This window comes from Strix uralensis, chromosome 3 (assembly GCF_047716275.1).
Source record: "Strix uralensis isolate ZFMK-TIS-50842 chromosome 3, bStrUra1, whole genome shotgun sequence".
Taxonomy (NCBI): domain Eukaryota; kingdom Metazoa; phylum Chordata; class Aves; order Strigiformes; family Strigidae; genus Strix; species Strix uralensis.
The window spans coordinates 68411692-68436192 of NC_133974.1; the positions used below are offsets into that span (position 1 = coordinate 68411692).

A 24501-nucleotide genomic window follows, 5' to 3' on the forward strand; every position below is an offset into this window, starting at 1 on the left:
CAATGTTTTTACCCTGCAGCAGGTGCCATCGGCAAAGCCAGGTACAGAACTGAGAGCTGCTTTGATACCTGGCAGTGGTCTATCACCAGTCAGCGGGTCACTCAGCAGTAGCTGCCGGTGCCCAGCTGCTGCCACACAGCTTAGCCCTGCACCATCGCACAGGCGGCAGGAATGCGGAGCTGATACTAGTGCTGCGCTTTCGGCAGGGGCACATGCACCATTTTTCGAGAAGCTCTTCCCTCATGCACCTCTGCCTTGAAGTGGAGTACTGCTATTTAGAAGATGCAGGGCAATGCACGTCAGGCAAAGCTGGTTACAGACAGATTGCTGGGTGCAGTAATGAGACCATGCTCACATTAGTCTGCTACTGCTTTCTGTAATGTGACAACAAAAAAGCTTAGGAGGTTATGTCCTCTAGAGTTAGTTATTAAAAGAATTTGCATATATAATATAAAGAAATAATTAAATAAAGATAATGACATTGTCTGTGAGATAAATTGTTTGAACCAAGTTGCAGATAGTTGCAGTCACCATGTGATAGACCAAAGTTTGACCTTTGGCTACCTCACCTGCACAACACCCAATAAATCCACCTCCTCAGTAACCACTTCCAAGATTTTAAAATTCCGAACAGCATCAAAGAGCCACCATTTGAAAAAGAAACTGCCAAATAATGGTTTCTTGATTTTCCCAAATGTGGAATTTCTTTCCCCAAATTATACTGGCCCAAAGCCCAGTACAAACAATATCCAGTCCTGGACCAGTGACAGATTCAGAGTCCAATGTCTTCAGGTTAGAGGGAGGATACTTAGGCTATCATGAAGTCAAAAATGTCCTTCTGTGAAAACCTTAGTGCTAGCTCTGGGAGATTGCTAGATATTCAAATTTAACATGGCACGTTCTATGTACAGATAAACTTTTCAAGTCAGTTAAAGAGATTTAGAAAACATATTGATGCAAATTCTCTTTTTGAGGCCTGTGCAATTAGACTCATGATATGGAAGGAGTTGGCTTTGCAAGGAGAGGAATACTATTTTCCATATGAGTAGAATTGTTGTAATCCATTGCTAAAATACATCTGCAAGCTTTCTTTAGTCATTTTTGTGCTAGAAATACATGAGGCTCAATGACTTTACTAGCACTTTTTCAGCATGACCTGCATAAACAGTCAACATTCATTCATAAAATTAAATCTCGGTGATACATGTGTGTGTGTATGTACAAACATTGATTTTAAGCATAATTGTAAGAGACAAGAATATATTTCTTTGCCTAGATAAACCTTTCTGCAAATAGTAGTTTAAGAAATTCTAGGGCAAGTGGTTTAGCTGGCAAAAGGCAAATAAACTGAACAAAATATGTAGAAAAATTACTTTGCATAACATTGTCGCTCATGAGTGATCCTTGCACAGGATGTGTGTGTGTGTATGTTTCACATTGTTAGTGGCGTGGTTTTTTTAAGGATTTTGTGGAAAAAATAAATACTTGAGGTTGAAAGTAAATTGGGGTTCGCAGGGTTTGCTCGGCTGTGTCTGAGTGCACAGAACCTGGGCTTTGTTTATCCTCTTGTATTTTAGAAGTCTCCTAATGGTAGTGCAGCGCACGCTGTTGGGAGCTGACAGGGGAGTTTGGGCACAGCACGGAAGGAACAGAAAGCCTAGGCTAAGGGATCCCAGCAAAAGGAGGGAGGTGACTTACCTGACGTTGCACTTTGCATGTGTTTAATGATATCTGGATACATGACATGCACTAAAAATAGTAATACTGAATTATACAAAGTTAAAGAAAATTAAACATGTAGCAATGTTGGTCTGTTTGGCAACATGGCACTAGTTTTGCACAATTTTGCTATACTAGATGTATCATGCCCTGTTCCGTCCTGTCCCTGTCATCATCTTGTTTCAAGTCCAAACGTCCAATATTTTGATGTATCAAGTTAAGGCATTATCTGTCCCTGCCAAACATACTGATGGATGCAAAGGAAGGATCTGTGGTGACTGAAAGAGGCCAAGAAGGAAGCAAGGATGTGTCGCCCTGGGAGATGCTGAATTAGGGCCAGGAGAGCACAGAGGGGTCGGTTGGGCTGGTAGGATGGGAGCTGTAAGGAAGCAGCTTGAAGCAGCAGGAGCTGAGATGGGAGAGTGACAGACAGCTCAGAGGGAGGCAATTGAAGAAGCCTCCAAAAGCAGAGGGGAACCAGGACAGAGGGTCGATCAAGGTAACAACTGAGAGATGCTGAAAGGGCCAAGATGTCTCAGAGCTATAAACTTGAATGACTAGATTGGCTTTCATACCAAGTTTTTGTTACTTCTCTATACGTGCTTGCTCATCTTAGGCTGACACCCAGGAATGGAACTGAGGAATACGATGTGGTTCTTCAATCCTCCAAAGCTACCCTGCATGACCTCGAGTGAGGCATACCATCTCTATCTTGCTCTCCTGCAAAATGAGCATAGGATATCCTGCCCCTACAGATCATGGCTGCTGTGAGGGTATGTTTAGTAACACTTTTGAGGTGCTCAGGTGATTGGCACTGTGGAAATTCTATAGATAAACACCTATATATAACCTCCCTGACACTAGTACAGTCATAGGGGTGAGATCAGATTGACACTGCTATTTCAATATATAGTATGTACTGCATTTGTCAGAAACAACAAGAACAAATCTGTCAACATTAGGTATGCATGGAGAAAGTGGTAGAATTCCTGTGAAGTCAGATACACAATGTCCACTGTATTTATCTACAGAAAAGAGGGGGTAACATTAAAGAGGAAGTGTTAATTTTCTTTTCAAAGAACTCTACACTCTCATATTGATTGAAAATGGTTATCTCTTGTGTGTTTTGTGGCGTTATAGGGTACTGGTCTTTGTTTAGATCATGCAGTACTTCTTCCTCCCTCCAACCTACAATAACAATTAACGAGCCGTCTGTGGCTGCCTTGGAGTGCATCCTGTGCATCAGTGTGTCTCAGTTAATAGTCATAATTTCTCATTTGTAAGAGGAAAAGTGCTACCAGCGCTTTCAGTCTCAGAAGGGCTCAGACTCACTCAAGGATTCCAATTTATTATGCACCCAGCTCTGATATCCTGCTGCTCTCTTTATGGATTAGGCTGCCTCGGTGGAAGGTATCATCCTTCAGATGACACATAAATACTTTCTTGCCAGCTGTTCCTTTCTCAGAAGTTTCTCAACAAGTAAATCATAATCATGCCCCTTGTTTTACTAGTTCTGATCTGGTTCTCCACGTTACTCTGCTAGGAGCATGCAGATAATGTAGCTTTATTACTGCTATTACTCTACAAATGGTGCTGACTACAACTGTGGGGATTTTTAGGCCGATTAGTATTGGTTTCTAAGGTGAATACACCGGTAGTGATTTTAAATTAAGAGGAGTAGGCATAGATCATTTTACTAGTGTTTCTGAAAAACCTTTAATCTCGAGGTGCTGCACAAACCCCTGAGAGGTAAGAAAGAGATGCAGATTGCTTCAGTCATTCTGACATGCAGCAGCTGTTTAACAACATGTAATCTGGTTGTGAGTTCAGAAAAAAAAATAGTGAAGGGTAACATCCTACTGATGGAAACTAGATTTTATAAAGGAATTTAGAAAGACAGAAAGCAGAGGCAGCCAGCAGACGCAGCAGTTTGCACAGCAGTTTGTGCAGCAGGATGCAAAGAAGGGAGCCTCCATCAAATTCATACCAGCATAAGTCTTGGGCACAGTGGCAGTGTGCTGCAGGGCAGTTCCCCAGCAGATGTTGGAGCAGCTGCCCCTGCCAGGGCAGAGGCAGATGCAGCTTTGGGTGGCGGACACAGCCCTCCAGGTACCAGGCTGTGCAAATTCTGTGGATGAAGACCCATCTGCAGCCTCCTTGTTCCAGGGAGCATCAGCACTTCCAGGAGGCTCCCAGTCCATCCGTTAAAATGTTGGTGACATCAAAGCTGCAAGGACTCCTTTCTTGTCACTGGGCTTTCACTGACTCTTAAGAGCGTGGGCTGAATGTCACGCTGAAGCCCTCTCAGTAGACATCCACTGATACTTCCATTGAACTAAAATGTCCTATACCCTGTTGTTTTTAGTCTGATCAAATTGACTAACAAGTTGCAGTCTTCTGTTGGTTGAAGTGAATTATAAACGCGGTTTATGTGATCCTCAAATGGTTTCAACATCCCTGCAGAATTTCTGCATACTGACTGGGCATCTGAGAAAGATGCTTTTTTAGACTGAACTCCTTGTCATAAAGGTAGTTCTGGACAGTCTCTGCAGATCAGGACTGGGTGACTTGAGAAGATAACACTACCATGTTTGTGCTAAGGACAGAAGATACCAATACTAAGGCTGTCGATTTAGCACCTTTTGAAAAGCTTTAACGTTCCCTTTAAAACACAGTTAAGGGAGGAGAAAAGCAAGGTTTTGATGAAAACAATGTTTAAAAAAGCAGCACTTACTGGTTAGAAGATAAAATATATCATCAGGCTTTCAAGAATAAGCACTTAATTTAAGTAAAGACTACTACAAACCTCATTCTTAATGTACCTGATTTGCATAAAATCTTTTTTTTCCAACTACCTGTTGCAGTGTACACCTAAAATGGGGAAGCACAGTCCTCCCATCAAAGCTCAACTTGTCAAGCCAAGACTACAGATGTACGGCCTATTTGTAATGTGAATTTCCAGTCTCAAGGGTCGTTAGGCACATACATACCCTGTGGGAGGTCATGTGTATTTTAAAAATACCTTTCAAAGAGTCATTAATGAGCAGAGTTTCTCTCAGGAAGCAGTGGTAGTGATTCTAGGAATTAATCCACCTGCAGCTCTCAAGGTGGCTTTTTTTGCAGTGTGTGCTAATTCAGCTTCACTCAGAGGGTTGCTCCTTTAGAATCAGTCTCCTGAGTGTTTTCTGGATCAAATTCTCCACATGATAACCTTCCTGCAAATTCCACCTGAGCTCTGTGCATCGGGCTGGTTTCTGTTTTCACGCATTGCTAGCAGCAGTTGAAGATTCGGCAGGCCAAATTTCTTCCCCACTTGTAGGTGATGTGACCTCAGGAAGCAGCGCTGTGTGGTAGACACAGAATAGGGAGGAAGTTGCAGCTTGCTGCTCTCCAGAGACCAGCACTTTCTAGCAGACCTAGCAAGCATAAATATCTGTCAAAGCTCCCTTCCCCACTAAAGGGACAGTGATGGGGTCTGAGGGGTCTGATCAGGGCAATGCTCTGGCCAGGTAATGGGGGCTTACGGCCGCACTTCAACTCACAAGGTGGTCTTGGCAGATGGATCCTTCAGAGTGGGGTTAGAAACGGGTCTGAGGGTCACTGCCTTGGCACTCCAGAGAAAAAGGAGTTTGTGGCTGGAAGAACACCTTGGCAGGTAGCACTGCAGTCACGGCGGGGGGGGGGGGGGGGGGGGGGGGGGGGGGGGCAGAATCTGACAAGGTACATTTTCTTGCAAGTAGATATAGTTACTGAGCCCAACCTAAGAGCTCCTGCTAACGGTAGGGTTCATTAGCTCCCTCACTGCTGCCCCAGCGGAGCTGGGGGCTACCCCAGCACAGGCAAAACTGTCTCACAGGAGCAGTTGGTCTCAGTGGGAGCAGAGTAAGATATCCAGGTAAAAATGCTGCTTTGCTTGTAAATAGTTAGTCCATAATAAAAGTGCTTTATTAATATAGCACTGATTACTAGTGCTAGCATAGTTTACTACTATTATAATACTATACTAGTCATTATACTCTAATTATAAATTTTTCCATTTCTTAAAGACTTTAAATGGTGCAAAATAACAACTACTGAAAAGCTGTTACAGCAGTTAATCATCCTCACCATTTAAACCTCCTTGTTACTTGAACTTCCTCGTTCCTAGTCTTTTCTCAGGTAAGCCCCTGGAGATACTTTGACAAACAAGGTGAGAAATAATGTGCTGTCCTCCAGCCTGCCAGTAACTAAAAGGGATCAGTCCCAGAGATACCAGTCAGGCATCTTTGATCAGCATGGCGTGATCTTTAACAAACAGGTCAAGGAAGCATCAACGGTATTTTCTCTCTAAACCTCAGATTCCCATTGGCCCAAGTTTATTCCAAAATTAGGTGGCAAAAACATTAGAGAGTATGAAATTTCTGGCCTCCTACAGCTTTCCCAGCCCTCATGGATCCCACTCCAAGCACATTTGACCCCTGCTCAACTTCACTAGGCTTCAGTCCAGGTACCAGTCTGATTCAGATTTGGTATTTACAGCTCCAGAATTTTAACTGGCACTGTTTGACAGAAGGTATCCCTACCTACAAAATTTCATGTTTTTTAAGTTGAGGTTTTTGGAGGGGCTGAAATGTAGGAAAGGGAGATTTTATCTTGGTTGTAGTTTTGGTAAAGCATCTGAGAAAGCTTTTAAGAGTGGCAGTTTCACTAGAACATTTTAAACCAAAGTTCATACTCTGGATTTGTAAAATATCAGTGTTTGCAGGTAGCATCAACATTTGCTGTAATAAACTAAGATTAAAGATACACATCTGATTTTCTCTTTACACTTTTAATTGCACTGTACTTTTAACAGGATTTTGTATACAAACTCTTTAGTGATACAGCTCATTATCCTCTTTCCCTGCCCCCTTACCTTTAGAAGAGTGCAGAAGGGAGAATTTAGGAAAGTAATGACCTATTTTATTATATAATCACAGGAATTGGGAGGTGGGAAAGGAGAAGAGGACTCTAGATTAAGGGTTGATTGATGAAATTATTTTAACCACTTTTTAATTAGCAAGCTGTTAAGTTGTTGTCATCAGTGAAGAGCGCATCAACCAGCAGTATCTAAAGCGGTTTCAATTGAGAAATGGAGCTCACAAGCTCTGTAACCATCATCCTTATAGTGAAGAGTTAAGACTAAGTGACTGGAATACATTGTACAAGGAATATCAAGGGTGGGGTTTGGAGTTAATAGTCTTTGTTGTCTTATTTTTTTTTCTCTGAAGAGGTTATGGAGGCATGGGAGGAGACATTTGCACAGCCTCAAGCTACCCTGCTTTTGGGGCTATGCAGAGTGAGGTACTGATCTCTGTCTGAAGACTTTTTCCATACAGATGCAAGACATACAGGTGAATCTCCAGGGCTTGCTTTGCTGTTAGTCCCTGTTAGTAGACTCTGAAGGTCCTATGCAGTTTATAGACCTCTCATCTAGTAGTGGGCACCTCTATTGCAGACTGCATGTAAAACATCTTTGTATTCCCCTGATGCTGATTTATAGTGTTTAAAGGGGTGGGGGTAGAACAAGTTGTTAAGAGATGAAGAAATTGAAAGCTCCCCTAACTGCTGTATTATCTACCTGATATTCTCCAAATGCTAGTCATTAGTTACTAATGCCTTGGAAATCAGAGCAGTTATCTGATTCAAATTATGTTACATCTCTGAGACAGAGTATTTCCATTATCTTATCATTTCCCATTCAAACAATTCTTCCTTCTCCGCAGTTGTTAAAGGCTCAGACCTCACTCTGTTTCCTCTCATTTGGACCTGTTAGCCACACAAGGATATTTCTACTCCATGTCTGTCCTGTCTTCACATTGATGAAAATTGGTGTGGGTTTACAGAGTAATTATTACAAACTTACAAATCTGTCCCTCCAGCTCCCCACAGAACTACATGTGCGCATCTGATGGCAGAACGTGGCCAGTGTAAACCGTAACTTTCTTTACCAACTGGTGGTCAAATGCTTAGGGAAGGATTGAACCTGGTTTAGGGCTTAGGCTGCCTTTGCAATCCTTGCATCTGCAGACCTCCCTGTGGACTGGGCAGGAGAGTTCACAGTCACAGTCACACCACACCCCAGAGCCAAGCTCTCAACTAAAATAATTCCCTTTGTACACCAGTGATAACTTGGCCCCATGGTGGCAAGGCAGGGTAAGTTTCTGGAGTCACTGATAATGCTGGTCCTATTGAGCTGTGTATTCAGAAATGATGGGGTTTATTTCCTGGCACATTTGTTCTTCACTTATGTAGATTTTCATGCCTGCCAGCTCTCTGAAATCTAGACATCGAGTGTTGGGGGCAGGCTAGATGCAATTTTTCATGCTGCTGACATTAATTGGATGAACAGACCTTCTCAGAAGGGGCAGTGTAGGAAATATGTATGGAAAAATGACAAAATAAGGAGTTTCACGGCTAAATAAAGACAAGTGGCTGAAAATGGCTTTTACAGCTTTGGCTTTCATATGTTTCATTTGGGAATCTAAAACCATTTTGTACAACAACTAACAAATTAAGATTCACAACACCTTTCTGAAGAAGATAATTGCTCCTGTCTTACAGATGGAGGAACAGAGGTATTGAGGCTGTCATTTGAATGTATGTCCCCTGTTTTTCAAGTTCCTAGATTGAGATACATTTAAACCTAATTCTCAGAAGCATTAAATACCTCCATTTATATTCATTCATTCGGCATTGTTTGTGCATAGTCTCTGGAAGTCGGATGTGTTGTCTCCTAACTCGAATGGTCAAAATAACCGAGGTGATGTGGCAAAGATCACAGAGCAACTGCAAGGCCAAACTGACTGGTACTAGGGCCCATGTCCCCTCATGCCACATCGCCTTTTTACTCACTGAGTATCTGCCTTGGATTCCTAGACAAAAGGAAAAGCATGTTCTGCTTACTTGGTTTTCCTCTGCTCTCTCAAACAATTGGATGTTACAGCAACGATATTGTTTGGGTTATTGATCAACTATAGTCATTTTACCTTGTCTTTCTACTATCAAGAAATTGTCTTCAGGTTTTTGTGATTAAGTTTCTTACTGTAGAACTAGCATGGAAATGCAGTGAGAATCATTTGTATCACCTGATTTTCCCCCGTTGTTTTGGTTTTTTCAGCATACAACAGTTTTGCCCTTTGTATTAATCGAGATGAGAACAACACATCATCAGTATCCCAGCAGGAGCTGTGGACTGGCTGCAGTGTGCACCTTCGCTGTTGGCTATATTTTATGGTAAGGGCTGTACATGCTTTGTTTTCATATTGTATTGGGGGTTTTGTACTGCTAAATTTGGGCACATATTTCATTATGGATATAATCGCTAACAGATTCACGCTGCATGCCTCGTTTGGTCCAAGACCTGGGCTTTGTCTGGTTTCCCCAGATGCTTATATTTTTAGAAAGTATATGCCAAACCTCACACAACAGGAATTTGTTGAACAATCCCATGTAAGCAGTGGTCTTTCCAAGGCTACATTTTTCAACCTTTTTTCAAGCTAAATGTTTTTCTTGGACTTTAGTTTTATTGCTTAGGGTTTTTGTTCTATCAAATAAAATTGAGAATAGGCAAATGATTTCCTGCATCAGTACTGAAGCAACAACAGAAAAGATAGAACACTGTCCTTTTTCTTTACTAGTTCATAAAATCTTTCTGTAAAATTGATTACAGAATAAGCCAGCAATCCAAACACCCTGAAGTTTGTTTTAAAAAATGCAAATGTTTGTGAAAAATTAAACTAAAACAGAAATAAGCTTTCTTACACAACATTAAATTAAGTCTTTGAGCAGTTTCTATTCAAGCACCTAACTTACATGACAGAGTTGATTTACTCTGGTCATTCTAGTATTTTATTTTTCACTAAACCTTTCTTTTATTTACAATGCTCCTGAGATACCATATATCCTTTATCCTTTCTGCAAACATTTCATGTCCCCTGTTTACTTCTCATATTCTTTCTTCTCATCTCACAACACGCTTCCCTCAGCTAAGAGGATCTTTTCCAAAATTGTGGATAATGCTTTTTCCGCCAGTTAAGTGAGATAAAACTAATGAAAGAGGAACATGGGCTCAAGACAGTACTGTCATACTGCTTCAACTATGCAACTTGCCCCTTCGGTCCAATGAAAGAGAGGCCATTATTCGTACACATATACGCTCACAGAGTGATCATAAAATGCTAGCAATCCAGCTGAAGTGGGATGTTGTGTCCCAGGACAGCAATCATATTCTGCCATTTGCTTTTATAAACATACATATCCTTCTTAAAAAATATTATTTGTAATTGTAAGATAAGGACAGCCTCATGCAAAAAGGCACATAATGATTCCTTCAGGAGGAAGTAATTTTTTTTTAAACCACATATAATAATGCATAACTGCGATATTTCTCAACCTTCCTCTGAAGGGTGCCTGGAGACAGATTGGCAGAGCTACTGTACCTGTGATCTGACCTCCTGTGGCAACTGCTGTTTTCTCAAAATCATCTGAGTAGACACATGCAATAGTATTCAATAGGAATAGAAAATTGACACGATCCAGTTCTGCAAGTGAAATAAAACCAGAAGTGTCTTAAAATCTTCTAAGAAGCTATTATAGCATCAATGTGATACTCACATGGCTTGATCCTGGCTACGACAGTGCATCTACATTCTACACCTACAAGTACAAGGTAAAAGGAAATTGTAGGACAAGTAAACCAGGGGAAGAAGATCCTGCATTAAGAAATTAACTACTAAGCAAATACTCGGTTACAGCCTAGGTCATCTCTCTTTGCTTTTGCTGTTTATTGCTTTTGCCAGCATGCACATTATTTCCAAAATGGATAGGGCTACTCTCAAGTGACTCACCTTAGTCCAAGTTGTGATTTCTCTAAAGATGATCTGAGACAATTGCTTATTCAGCCTAAAAGGTCATCCTGCTAAATTCTGCACTTAAAGCCCATTTCATAGAATACCATAGAATAGAATACCAGGTTGGAAGGGACCTCAAGGATCATTCTACTCTTATGAAAGAAGGTCTTTGGGGGACACTGGAGGCAGACACAAGCTACACTGTGCCATCATCTGCAAGTTCTGCATGTCTTCAGCCTGCAAGTGGTATTGAAGCCTCTATCCAAGATTCGGTTGAGTCTGCAAGCCAAATCTTGACTCCATGATACCAATACAATATATCTCACTTTCACAGGTTGGGAAAATCTACTAGAAAGTATGAAAAGTGAGCATTTTTTCATCCCTCTCACTCAGAGTGTACTTGCCTTTCACAGCTGAGGTCCACTATCACAGAATCACAGAATTGTCTAGGTTGGAAAAGACCTTGAAGATCATCCAGTCCAACCATCAACCCAACATTAACAGTTCCCAACTACACCATATCCCTCAGCGCTATGTCGACCCTGCTCTTAAACACCTCCATGGATGGGGACTCCACCACCTCCCTGGGCAGCCCATTCCAACACCTAACAACCCGTTCTGTAAAGAAATGCTTCCTAATATCTAGTCTAAACCTTCTTTGGCGCAACTTGAGGCCATTACCTCTTGTCCTATTGCTTATTACTTGGTTAAAGAGACTCATCCCCAGCTCTCTGCAACCTCCTTTCAGGTAGTTGTAGAGGGCGATGAGGTCTCCCCTCAGCCTCCTCTTCTCCAGACTAAACAACCCCAGTTCCCTCAGCCGCTCCTCATACGACATGTGCTCCAGACCCTTCACCAGCTTCGTTGCCCTTCTCTGGACACGCTCGAGTAATTCAATGTCCTTTTTATAGTGAGGGGCCCAAAACTGAACACAGTAATCGAGGTGCGGCCTCACCAGTACCGAGTACAGGGGTAAGATCACTTCCCTGTCCCTGCTGGCCACGCTATTTCTGATACAAGCCAGGATACCATTGGCCTTCTTGGCCACCTGGGCACACTGCTGGCTCATGTTCAGCCGGCTGTCAATCAACACCCCCAGGTCCCTCTCTGACTGGCAGCTCTCCAGCCACTCCTCCCCAAGCCTGTAGCGCTGCTGGGGGTTGTTGTGGCCCAAGTGCAGCACCCGGCATTTGGCCTTATTGAACCTCATACAGTTGGCCTTAGCCCATCGCTCCAGCCTGTCCAGATCTCTCTGCAGAGCCTCCCTACCCTTGAGCAGATCAACACTCCCACCCAACTTGGTGTCATCTGCAAACTTACTGAGGGTGCACTCGATCCCCTCGTCTAGGTCATCAATAAAGATGTTAAACAGGAGTGGCCCCAAAACCAAGCCCTGGGGGACACCACTCGTGACCGGCCTCCAACTGGATTTGACTCCATTCACCACAACTCTTTGGGCCCGGACATCCAGCCAGTTTTTTACCCAGCAAAGTGTGCGCTCATCCAAGCCACGAGCAGCCAGTTTTGCCAGGAGAATGCTGTGGGAAACGGTGTCAAAGGCCTTACTAAAGTCAAGGTAGACAACATCCACAGCCTTTCCCTCATCCAATAAGCGGATCGCCCTGTTATCTTCCTGCTGCTAAGTCTGACCACAATGAAGTAGAGACCTTAGTCACTCTGAGGGTTTGGAATTGCTTAATTTGGATTTGCTGCCCTTGTTGGTGTACCATTTGACCCATCAAGGTTAGCACAGTGCATTAAAATGAGACTACACATGCAAATGGCCTAGTTACATACAGTCTGGTGGAACTTACTTACTTTGTACCTTTGGTTGTGCACAGATCGCCTGCTGGGGCTTAGTTCTTGGTTTATGTCTTTTTACCTAGAAGTTAGGAATATGCCACTTAAGAATTTGTCCTCACTGCATCATTTTTCCCTCAGCAGAAGTGTTTTCACTGCAACTCTCTCAGTATAAAGTGGAGATAGTTGCTAATCAGATGTCTGCATTTTGCCCTTGAATTTTGAACTCTCTCCCCATCTCAGCTGAAACTTTTTTGCTATGCTACATGATTTGTGTATCATGTTGCACTTTGTACTGTGAAGGAGCATACAGGAGGATATTGTTTAGGTTTGATTCTGTTAATACATTTTTTTCAACTCCAACTAGAGGAGAGTTTCTGGTTTATTTCATATGTGGATTAATCTTTCACATATGAAAGAGGTGGTGGAATAGTAAGCTTTTATTATATATATTTGATAAATGAGAAAACAGGCAAACAATTCTGAATAGAATCACTGAAGTTGGAGGAACATAGCTAAATAACTTGATATCCCCTAATCATTATTCAGAGACACGTTACTTGAGAAATATCCTTTCCTGAAGAGTAAACCCTTTTTTTTTTTTTCACATTCTCTCCCTTCAGTCAGAGAGCATTTGAGTAGGCACACTTAGCTCATGTGCTCTCTGTGAGGGGGAGCTCTTCCTTGCTCTTAAGGAACTGTGCCCAGGCAGAGCATTCACAGACTTGCATTGCCTGCTGCAGACCATACATGGACTTTCAGGATCAAGGCCATGGGATAAGATGGGAAAGGCCAATTGGCTTTATTTAGCATGGCTTGTAAAGGTCACAATTTGTATTGAATTGTTAAATCTAGACACTGCTAAGAAAACCCAAGAGCTTGCCAGTACTACCAGAAAAGACTGCCAGTGGGTGTATAGAGTTGGTTGTCAAGGAACAGAAAAGAGCCAGAAATGTGTTGCTCCTTGTAATAAGAATGACCTCACGGTAACTAATATCAGAGCCTAATATGTCCTTAAAATAAACTGAGACAAATACGTTTATTTAAAGTGGTTTTCTTGTTCCCTCTGCTTTTGAGCGCTTGAGGATGCCAAAAAAACAGACCCTAAGAACTCTGACTCCACTGCTCTAGTCATGCTGGGCTACGTGTTTGGGAGCAAAAGACTTGATCTGCTCTCTTGTTGCTGTCTCAGATCCACTAGAAGCTGCCTCCACATGTGCCAAGCTTGGACTTGTTTCATTCCTTCATTTTTTGATAAAGCTATTTAAAGAGCTCAGGTGCCTTTAAACTTTCATTTGAAAATAAAGTTTCTCTTGAAGTGACTTTAGGAGAGTTCTGTAGATTTGCCAAGGGAGAGCGTTTAGATGGAGCGATTTGCTGAATTCCTCTTGAACAAATTTAAGAAAGGAATGTACACTGAGAAGTTGGAATTAATTTGAGATCAATGCTGTCAGGCTTGCTGTAGGATTTCCACTAGCAATTCTCCATAGAAGGAGAGGAAGATCAGAAAGAGCAGATGTTGGCAAAGGGGTGAGGGTGCAGACTGCTGGGACAAACCTTGACATTCAGAGAGGGAAGGCTGGAGAGTTAGAATGTGAAGCTTGGTGGGAATTGACATCCGTATCGATAAGGAAGGGCAGGATTGAGAAACCACAATTGGTTGGTTGCTGGTGCCAGTGGAGCAGGAGAGACAGCGTGGCTGTGCTAGGGTGTGCTGAGGGTCTGTATGTAGGGAGGGGGTCACGAATGCTTTTGGAAGTGAGCATTGGCGACAGAGGTTCCAGTAGAGATCAGAGGAAGCAGTGGTTGGGGAAAAAGTCCTTGAGGCAAGTAAAAGAGATGAACTAAAGCCATGGGTTAAAAGAGAAATGGTTAAGCAAATGTGCAGCTCACAGGTCAGCAGCTTGAAAGCTGAAATCATGCAAGTAAGTGAGAAAAGCTGGGAGGGGGAGAGAGAGAGACAGGATTTGAAATCAGAGTGGAAGGCTGATGGAGAGGTGGGTGATAGATGAGACAATGCAGAGGAGGAGAAAAGAGTTGGAGCCAGAGCTACTCAGAACAGGAAAGAGTAGGAAGAAATAGAAGCAGCAGAAATAGCCCAGGAGAAGATTAGCGTCCCCTGTACCTGACCCAGAAGGAGGGTGGGAGAGCAGAAGTGCGTTCAGCGAGAGAAGGCTGCATGGATCCTCAGCCTGTTAGGTCTGACATAGTCATTATGGACTGTTACATTCTGGCTCCCCGCCACCTCTACATCCTCCAATGTTTCAGTCAAAGCAACAGTACAATCACAGATAACATGCATGGATAATACATTCTCACTTGCTTGTGCAGCTCCTTAAAATATAGCTCAAGAAGGCATAGCAACCATTACTATATTTAAAATGAAATATTATTTATCGAAATAGATGACTTGCAAAGATGACAACACCTTGCAGCGAATGTGCAGAGTTTCTGTCATTCTAACTACCTGTACATAAACACAAATTTCTGCTAAGCTTTTCTCATCCCAAAGGGTGCCAGCACCATGTCATGCTGAGTATGTTTTGCATGTGACATTATTTGCAGCTGCAGTTTTCCAGGACTTGTCTTGTTCTGACTGCATAAGCCACTCCATACCAGTAGCACAGTCCTATGACCCACGTATTGTTCAGCACCACTCAGATCAATGGAGAAGAATCCAGTGTAAGAAACTGGAACAAGACTGGATTATTGCAGTTATTTCCTAACTGGTGACACTTTATTGAACTTATTTTTTAGTCTTTAAAATTTCTAAACAATGTGCATTCCTGGTGTAGGTGACTTAGGCCTGGCTGGCTGGTATTATAAGAAGCCCAGCATCTGAATGTGGCTGAGATCTTAACTATTCTGATTAGATGCAGAACAAGCTGCTCTATGTTTTGGGGGAGCAGAGGGGAGGAAAAAAATCATCAGGATTTATGATAATGTGCCTCACATCAGTCAGTATTAGAATCCAAAAGTAGAACAGATTTAGTGTGGGTCATTGAGTTCCTGCCTCTGAAAGCACAGGGTTGGTCCCTACTCTATAACCACAAATGATTTGTTCCTTCAAGTTTTGAATGACTCAGCTGCTGTAAGCCCATCACCTCCTTTGGGAGACATTCCACAATTTAATAGTTCTGGGTAAAGTTCTCACTTTCTGTGGAAAAGGAAGAGAGTGATGCTAGAAAAGATCATGAAATACAAGTGTAGAAAATGCCCGTGTTCTGTTGTTTGGTAAAGAGTAGCCACAAGAGGAACTGGCCTAGGATTTGTTCAGGACCAAAGATTCAGCCTTCCTTTCTGCCAGTCACTGGAATCCCGAATGGCACAAGAGATGTGGAAAAGGATTTGCTGCTGCAAGAAGTAACAACTGCCATAGTAGATCAGAGTAGTCATGTATCCAGGCTCTAGCTGTAGCTAAAGTCAGATGCTTCAGAAGAAGATTAGCAGGCCATTTTGGAATTACCAGCCTATAAAGGAAATTTTCTTCCAAAACCTGTGTCAAGAAGTAGATGCTTGGATCCTTCAGTCTTGATGATTTATATGCCTTGTACTCTTTGAATTTAAGCATAACATTCTTATTGCTCGTACAGTCTTCTGACTTCAGAAGCGTGTTGAGAGTTGCATGATACAGCCCAGAGAAGAGGAGTGGACTAACTAGACTTCCACGCTTGTATACTTCAAAATTTTTTTTTAATATCTTGATTTCAGTGATATATCACTGAAAGATAGGGTAGAGCATTCCAGAGGTTAATTAGGTATCATGCAGAAAGATATTTCCATTATCAGATTTTAATTTCTTGTCTCTGAGATCTGTTGAAGTGCTTCTTCTATTATGAGGAAGAGCACTGGGAGGTCTTCAGCCATTTTACGACATGCATTACTATTCTGTGTCCTCTCATTCACTGCTCTTGAAAAGTTACACAGCCCCTCATCTAGTAGATCCTGTTCCCAGAACACATAGTACTGAGTGTTATTCAGCTTCAGATTTCGCTGAAGGACTCAACTCAGGCAGAAAATGGGTGGAGACTCTCAGAGCTCAGACCACAACGTGCCACCAAGCTGTGATGTCTGTGAGAGTATATGCAAACTCCTGTAGCTGAAAGCAGCCATCATGAAGGAGCATCCATTTTCTGCAACATGTCTCCCAATTCAAAACCTTTCAGGTGTCATACTTATCTGCCATTATATCCATATGTTGAGCTTGCTTCCACCAGGACTAAGTTTTACAGATGATGATGTAAGAGGTGCAGTACTCAAAGCAACAGGTAGAGCACATGTGAACCACATAGTTCCAACAATTTTTTGTAGTTACTTTTTCTCATTAACAAAAGATCTATAGCCAACGAATAAATGTACATGTATCTTTTCTGCATAGTTTTCATTGCCTTCTGATGACTTTGATAGGAGAGATATACAACATCTACTGTATACTAGAAGTGAAAAACAGCTACAAAGTCAAATTTTTGACAGATTTTTTAAAAAAGAAGCAATATTGTGTGCCTTCAGATCGCTTTTTCTGATTTCTACACCAGCTGGTTGAAAATTTCTGAAAATCACCACTTTTTTTAACAGACATTTTAATTTGAATACAATGTGTGAATATTTCCATTCCTTCTTTTCTTACCAGTTCTAACAAATGGCTAAATTAGCTTGATGACCTGTAACACATTCATTTTTGAAAACACTCGATTATGTCTACATGGGCTGCCATGGAAGCAAAACACAGGGAGGTTCAAGTTAATTTTATCTTTTCAAAAGTAGCCGGTCCAGTTTTAGTTTAAACTTTTTCTCCTCAGTTTATTTTTATCTAAACGACCCATTTTTTATACCTGTTCAGTAACAGGGTCTTAAATTGGATCTAGATTTGCACTCCTAAGTAAACCTTAATGCATGCTCCCCTGTGCTTATCTAATAATGAGGTTGGACAGCAATAATGACTACTAGAATTGCAACGTTGAAGGCATTCATTAACATCAGTAATCAGCAATCTTGTGTGGAAGCTTTATGCCTATGGTTGATCAGCCCTTTATTGTGCGGCATGGAGATAGCTTGTATTCAAGCAGGAATGAACCCATTAAGAAAGGCCATCAGGTGAGGTTTCCATGGCAGCAGTCGTCCCTTTGCTGCTCCCGTTTGTGGTATAGACAATGCAGGAATAGTCAGTATGTCACTGCTCAGTGGAGAGAAGGCTAATACTACTCCATCCCAATGTAGTGAGCAGCATGGTACAGCTCATTTAAGGAAGATCAGGTGGGTTTGTGACCATTGTCTCCCAAGTGGCGCTTGGTACCTCTCGTGCTCAAAGCATGAGTTCCTACAGTGTGGCTGCACCAGGGGCAGGCATACAACAGCTATGCTGAATGCATGAACAGTGTCACCAAGCAATGAATGGAATGGGCTCCTGTGCTGGACAGCAGAAAGCAGAGTGCATGAGCTGTACTCACGGACTCTGAACTAACTAGAGATCTCTGACATTCGGGAGCTCATCAGTGACTCATTGGTTGGAGTCACTGATGAGCATAAATGCGTTCTAATAAATGCCACTTCTACTTGGTTCATGAAGTTGGCTACTCAGGCGCAGTTTAGAAGATCCCTTGAAAAGTCCCTCTGTGAAGGTGCTTTATAGTGCTGGGCAGTTTCACACCAGAGAAAACAAGTGAAAAAGAAGCACTGGCTTTTTTCAAGCTTTTTCCTTGGAGCTTGTTTTTCACAGAATCATCATGAAAGCAAATGAAACTGAAAAACATTAGGCAATACTAGACACTCCTTGCTAAGTCAGCCTGGGAGTAGAGGACATCCCGTTACCTTCTACCCAACTGTCCTGTCTTTTTCTTTGATCAAGAGGAACGTGGTATATAACCCTGTTACCATGGGTTACACGGGAACCATTTATTTTTTCACAGATACCTTTATCTTGTCAGGTTAATTCTGGCATGGAGGAATGTTGTGGAAAATAACTGTAAAGTACAGAGATCATTTTCCATATGTGAACTCATTTGGAGAAAGCGGTTTTAATCTGCATTTAGATCGTGCAGATTAATTTACTGACACATGTAAATTCCTACATGAAGTGTCCAACTGTTAAGGGTTTGGCTGTAATAAAAGCTTTTCTAAGGAGGAGGGAAGCTATGACAACCATGTACATTTCCAGGGTGATAGAGAATCGTTAAACAGGGATTCTGTACTCTCTGTGTGACAGGCATTTATGGTAACAGTTTTGGGTGGACTTCTGTGTCTCTGCCCTTCAGGAGCCTATGACTATTGATCTAGTGATCAAAAGCCTTCCTTAAACAAACAGAAGTATCAGCAAGTGAAGCAAATCATACGGACGTGGAAAACCCCATCAGTAATAGTCCGTGCAGCAGCTGAGTCTTTTGTAGCTGTGCTTCACTGTGAGCTTTTCTGTCAAATTGCTGGGTCAGAAAGGAAGAGATGTACATTATTGAAGAGAGCCTAGCACCTCACGGGCCCCAGCCTGTCTCCTCTGAGCACTGTTCCCGGTTACCCTCCATGATGTTTGCTCAGTTGTTTGGCAGCATTTGCCTTTCTTAGCTTCCACCTACTGGAATGTGTGGACTCACTCTGCTCCCTCTGACTTCACCATTCATCACATCAGATCTCAATGCAAAAACTGTCCCTTCAGAGGTTACACATGTCCACTGGAGTCACACGCAGCAAAACCACGTACCTGGAGTGCTTCATCAGGATGCACTGCAGTAAAGCTGACACCGCCTCCTGGGGTAGTGTACCAACAATCTCCACTGTAGCTGAATGCTAAAAATCTCTGTCACCAGCAAACCACCTTTCTTTTCCTTGACTGTATATTGAGTGTGGAGTTGGGCAGAATTTCACTGATGAGGTGGTTTCTTTTTTTTTTAAAGTGTTTATCCTATCTAGAGGAAAATTACTACATCCCAAATGATACCAGGTAACTGAAAGAAAAGGAGGAGCAACCTAAAACACAGGTGCTGAAGAAATTATTTTCTCAAAGAGAAGCTGAGCCATGTGTTTCTGCAAACCCAAAAACTGACACATTTGCCAGGTGTAGCAAGAAGCAGCAAAAACTCACAAACGTGTACAAAATGAAAGAAGGATGCCGCAGAAAGCAGAGAGTTGGGCTGTATAGGAGAGGTTGAGAACCCTGAATGCTCTTTGGATAAAGATCTTGCTTGAAACAGAGGGTGCTGCAAGAAACAGGGGTGTGTATTCCTCATAAATATAAATGCAGCAAGGAAATACCTGCCTACGTCAGAACATGACAATTGGCCAACTGTTCATACTAAATTTAAGACAAAGCAGTAAGAATGTGGGAGATCAGTCATAGTTTCATCATTTGTGATTTCTGTTCTGAGTGGATGTCATCCAGGTGCTCCAGTTCAGTTCCAACTTGCAGTCCTTTCAAATAATTGCTTTTCAGGTTACAGTAGCTAAGCCTATAGCCCAAGCTACTTTTGAAAAACAGGGTTGTAAAAGTCAGTACTTGTTATTTCTGTTTTGTTTCAGGGTGTGCTGGATTCACCACGTTACAGGAGTGTGGGTGTACCCGCTTCTTGAGCACCTCAGCCCAGGTGTCAAAATAATCTTTTTTGCAGCTGTTACTATAATAATTAACGTATTCTACTTGGTGGGAGAGGTCCTGAACAACTACATCTGGGATACCCAAAAATGTGAGTATTGTTTTAGGAATGAAGTACACTGTTGGGACTTGAGCATGCTCCCCTGAAAGTTGAGAAGGTTTTAAGCTGGCTAAAACAAAGGAGAATGACAGAAGTTCCACTGAGATGTCTTGCTTGCTTGCTCTTAAAAGCAGCTGGATGAACGGAATGGCTGCTGGAGAGCTTGATGAGCTATGAATATGGGGGGTTTTTTATTACTTTCAATACTAATTCAAGAGCTGTTGGCAATTAACTGAGAGGTTTACAAGCCACTTATTACCTATTAAATGCAACTAGAATAAAGTATCATTCTGTAGGAATGCTGTTAACAGTAAACTTAGACTTAGAAATAAAAATATATTCTTCTAGTATTTTCAGGTATAAGGTGTCTTCTGCTTATAAATTTACTTAAGGAAAATGAATATGTTCATGTCAGTAAAGTAATAGGAATGAAATATCACCTTAGTGCAGGGTAAACATAACTCTGCAGACTCTACATCATCTACCCTGCCTAGGCCTAGGCCACCCATTGCTGAGTAGAGAAAAAGGGAAAATAAGACAAACACAAGATTAAAAGTAGGCTCCTTTAATTATGAAATATGTTTTTCATTTATCAAATTGCCTGAAATAAGCAAATAACATTCATAATCGCTGCAGTGACAAATCACAACTGGAGTGAAATCCATGCTCCATGGGAACTCTGTCATTACATCGTTGGCTCCATAACACGTTTGGACCATATGAATAGCCTGTATGCCCTTGTGGGAGACTTAGTGTGTGCTGATTAATGCACTGTAAATTCACATGGTAGTTTATTACACACACAAATCTCTTAACAAGTCCTCCAGTACTAGGTATAACCTAATGCCAGAAGCTCAAAGCAGTTTTATTTGCCATTTGCTCATATTAGCACCCAGGTATAAAGTGTCTTTTTGCTCTAGAACCAGCAATCACGGTCACAGTGTTCAAGTCTGGTTTTCAGTCCTCAGTTTGATGTCACATTCACATCTATTTAACTTATTTAATTCAGGAAAGAAGTTTCTAAAAATGTCAGCCACAAGGAATAACGTCACTTCACCTAAGTCCTGTATGAAGAATAATAATGTGAAGAATCACATGTTCTCACAAAGTCCATGAATAAGTAAATGGTGGAAAATCTCCCACACTATTTATTCCACAGCAGGCGTAACAAAACCCCTGGTTCTTGTGACCCTTCACCCTAGAGGAGCTAATGTCAATCAGGTCATTCTTCCAACCTCTTCTAAGGTTCACCATGGCCTTATTATCCTCGCCATCATTTCCTTGATATAGTTAAAGAATATTGATCCAAAGTCCTTTGTGGCTCAAGCACTTGCAAACCAGAAAATGCTGTGAGTCACCTGCTGGTTTGCTGTGCTTGAAACACTTTGTCTAAACCTAACCTGAAGCATATGGCAGGCACACCACAAACAGCAGAGATGTAAAATAATGCCAGTCTGTCACCATGCGAGACCTGGGAAAATATTATTTGAAAACTGTACATTTAAAAGGGGCTTTTGATCAGTAAGCTTGCAAATCAAAGCAGTCTGCTACGAGAAGATTTCTGGGGTGAGAGGGGGTTGTTTTGGGTTTGGAGTTTTTTCCTTTTCCTCTGGAGATGAATTAATAAAACCTCACTACTGACAAAATGATTTGCAGTTAGTTTTTCCAAGTTAAACCACAAACATGGTAGGCAAGGAAAAATTTGCCCTTTGTACAAGCCAGTGTCTGTCCACAGTTTTGAGGGTAGATCTGCATTCCTGCCAAGCTGTTTGATGCATCTGCAGTAGAGTGCTTCGGAAGAAGGGAAAGACACTCTTTTAAAAAGGCAAATAAAACAGCTCATTTAAAACTATTGGAAAAGTTCCTTCCAGCAGAAAGCAGAAGACTCAAGATTGGCTCTGGAGCAGCCTTGTAAACCCACTGTAATCTTTTGGACCCGGCCTCTTGTTTTGGTTGTTAAACCTTTCAACTGTGGCTCTTCCATTACATTGGTTTGCCAGCAACACCCAGGGCCATTGTACTTGGGCTGCTGGCAATGCACAGACCCATTTGTTTCTGTGTTGCTTCTTTCAGCAAGGCAGCTCTGCAGTTGTGCTTTCTAACTGCAGATGGGTCTTATTGTTTCCCACACTGGAATTAATTAACTATGTTTTTAAAGTGACTTTCAGTGTACCTACCATCTACACATATATTGCATTAGCAGGTGATCTTACTTGTGACTGAATTTTCCTCTCAGCATTCTCAAATATTGTTTCTCTTTTGCCTTCAGTCCTCAGAAGTCTTTCTTTTCCAGCATGCAGGAGGCCTGAAAACCTCCAAAAGAAATATTTGTATTTGAGATGTCTGGCAGAGAGGGCTTAGTCAGAAGAACAATACTTTTGTCAGATACCAATAGTAATTCATTGTCCAGGAACAGGCATATGAAATAGCTGAATGTTTTCATTGCCAGAAAAAACACAATCTGCTGCCCGGCCCAGACTTTGCTCAGCATAGAAAAGAGACAAGTCCTGCAGCAAGGATAATTTCTCTAAGGAGCTTTACGCTCAACTCAGCCCTTCTGATACTACTGAAAGACATGGCCATTACAAGAAGAGAGAGGCACCGTATTAACAGTAATTGATTCTTCATTCTTGTACTCTCAAAAAAGGGAGACATACTTGCAAATGTTTAAAAATCCAATGTTGAAATGGAGGGGGGGGGGATGTTAAAGTTACTGAATTCTGAAACAAAATTTTAAAAACTTGCTTTCAAATAAAGTCAGCTGCTTAGCTTCAGCTATAATAACATCTACTTTAATTTGCTTGTAGGTAAGCAGAGGAGGTGAGGGAAATAACTGTTCCCAGACCCCTGCAGCCGTCAAAGGCTGAGCGTGCGGCAGGGGGTTAGGCTGATTTGAAAATGGTCCGGAGGGAGGGAGGATTGTGCAGTTCATTACTGGACAACCACTGCCATCAGGTGTGCAGATGCTCTTTTCATTCACAGCAGGTGAGGTAACACATGCAAGAGCATGTGAGCAAGTAGGGGAGAAACAACAGCAATAAAGGGAAAAGAAAGATTAATGCATTAGAAGAACCTCTCTAAGTAAACTCTTCATTTTTATTAATTGAGAGATTTTTAAAAGCTGTTCTCCATATGTTTTCAGGTATTGAAGAAGGAAAAGAAAAACCAAAATTGGACTGAACAGTAGAGGCAACATGGAGGATTGTTTATGATTCCATGGAAGATTTCTCATCCCCAACAGAGGTTGGCATGGAGAGGAATCTTTTGGAAAGGAGGAAGTTTAATGGGCCCTCTGCTCAGTACAAGGATATTTTTGGGGTTTATATGGAGGGAAAATGATTTTAGCTAAGAATAATAATAATGTTTCAACCTCCATTCCTATTTCTCCATTCTTGCATGTGACATACACATATAAGATGTATATTTATCTCCACGGCATTCTCAACATGCATTTCTTGCATCAAATAAGTCATTAAATCATTAAGTCATTAAATCTTTTCACTTCCACCAAGAACAATGAGTCCATTCTCTGTATTGTTTGAGAAAAACTTAACCAGATAGGTCTAATATGGAGAAACAAAACAATCCTATATATTTCAAAGTACAGTGTAAAAATACAGTAGAAGTTAATTGCATGAATGTATCCAAAGAAGAATACAATCTGGCTGAAATACTAATGTAACACTATGTAACAGCTGCCTTAAATTGCTGATGTTAATAATTTTATCAGTCCAGTAAAATCTTACTTGCAGTGTTAGACTATCTGAATATCATGCAACTTTTCTTAAAAAGGCCTAAATAAAGATCATATTATCCCTGCGTTTCTGTTTCTTCATGCTGATTCTTGAAATTCTAGATGGATTGATGGCATTTGAATGATATTCCAACAGCAGCAGCAGCGGTGACAGACATCACATTGTGACAGATTATCAACTGTGGCTTCGGGTGGGAAGCCCAAAGCACAAACCCTGTTGACTTGTCATTTGAAGAACTTGCATAACTCAAGCTCTGCTGTTAAGTCTAGGACATTTTTGCAATTTTTTTATTTCACAGGGATTGTTTCCTTCACTGAATTCAAGAATTCATTCTGATGGAAAGAATCTGTTAAATAAAAATAAGAAATGCCAGAATGCCACACAGCTGTACACATTCTGTTAGAGCACACTCTGAACATCTCTGCTGTATTTATTGCACTACTGAATGGCTGAGACCTCAAAAACTGGCTGTTGATGGAAAGATTCCTCTTTCTCAGCAAGTTTTGCACCTGCTCAAGATAATTTTTCTTCTTTCTTCTTCTAATACCATGCCATTTTAGGTGATATTGGAAATGTATCAAGAATATAAAGAGAGCAGAAACATCAGAGATCAAAATTGTATAGCTGAATCCATAGGTAGGTGTCCAAGTGAAAAAGATGCCCTTTCAGAGGTACAGC

The 24501-nt window shown here is 41.5% G+C and overlaps 1 protein-coding gene across 1 annotated transcript in view; it reads left to right on the top strand.

The window, feature by feature from the left end:
- Positions 1-23887, top strand: part of AIG1 (androgen induced 1) — a 129071-nt gene extending 105184 nt beyond the window's left edge. Inside the window, exons 4-6 of the mRNA XM_074862714.1 lie at positions 8858-8973; positions 19896-20059; positions 23211-23887. Of these exons, the coding sequence (XP_074718815.1) occupies positions 8858-8973; positions 19896-20059; positions 23211-23248 (318 nt within the window). The 3' untranslated portion in view covers positions 23249-23887. The remainder of the gene's footprint in view (positions 1-8857; positions 8974-19895; positions 20060-23210) is intronic.
- The last annotated feature ends 614 nt before the right edge of the window (positions 23888-24501 follow it).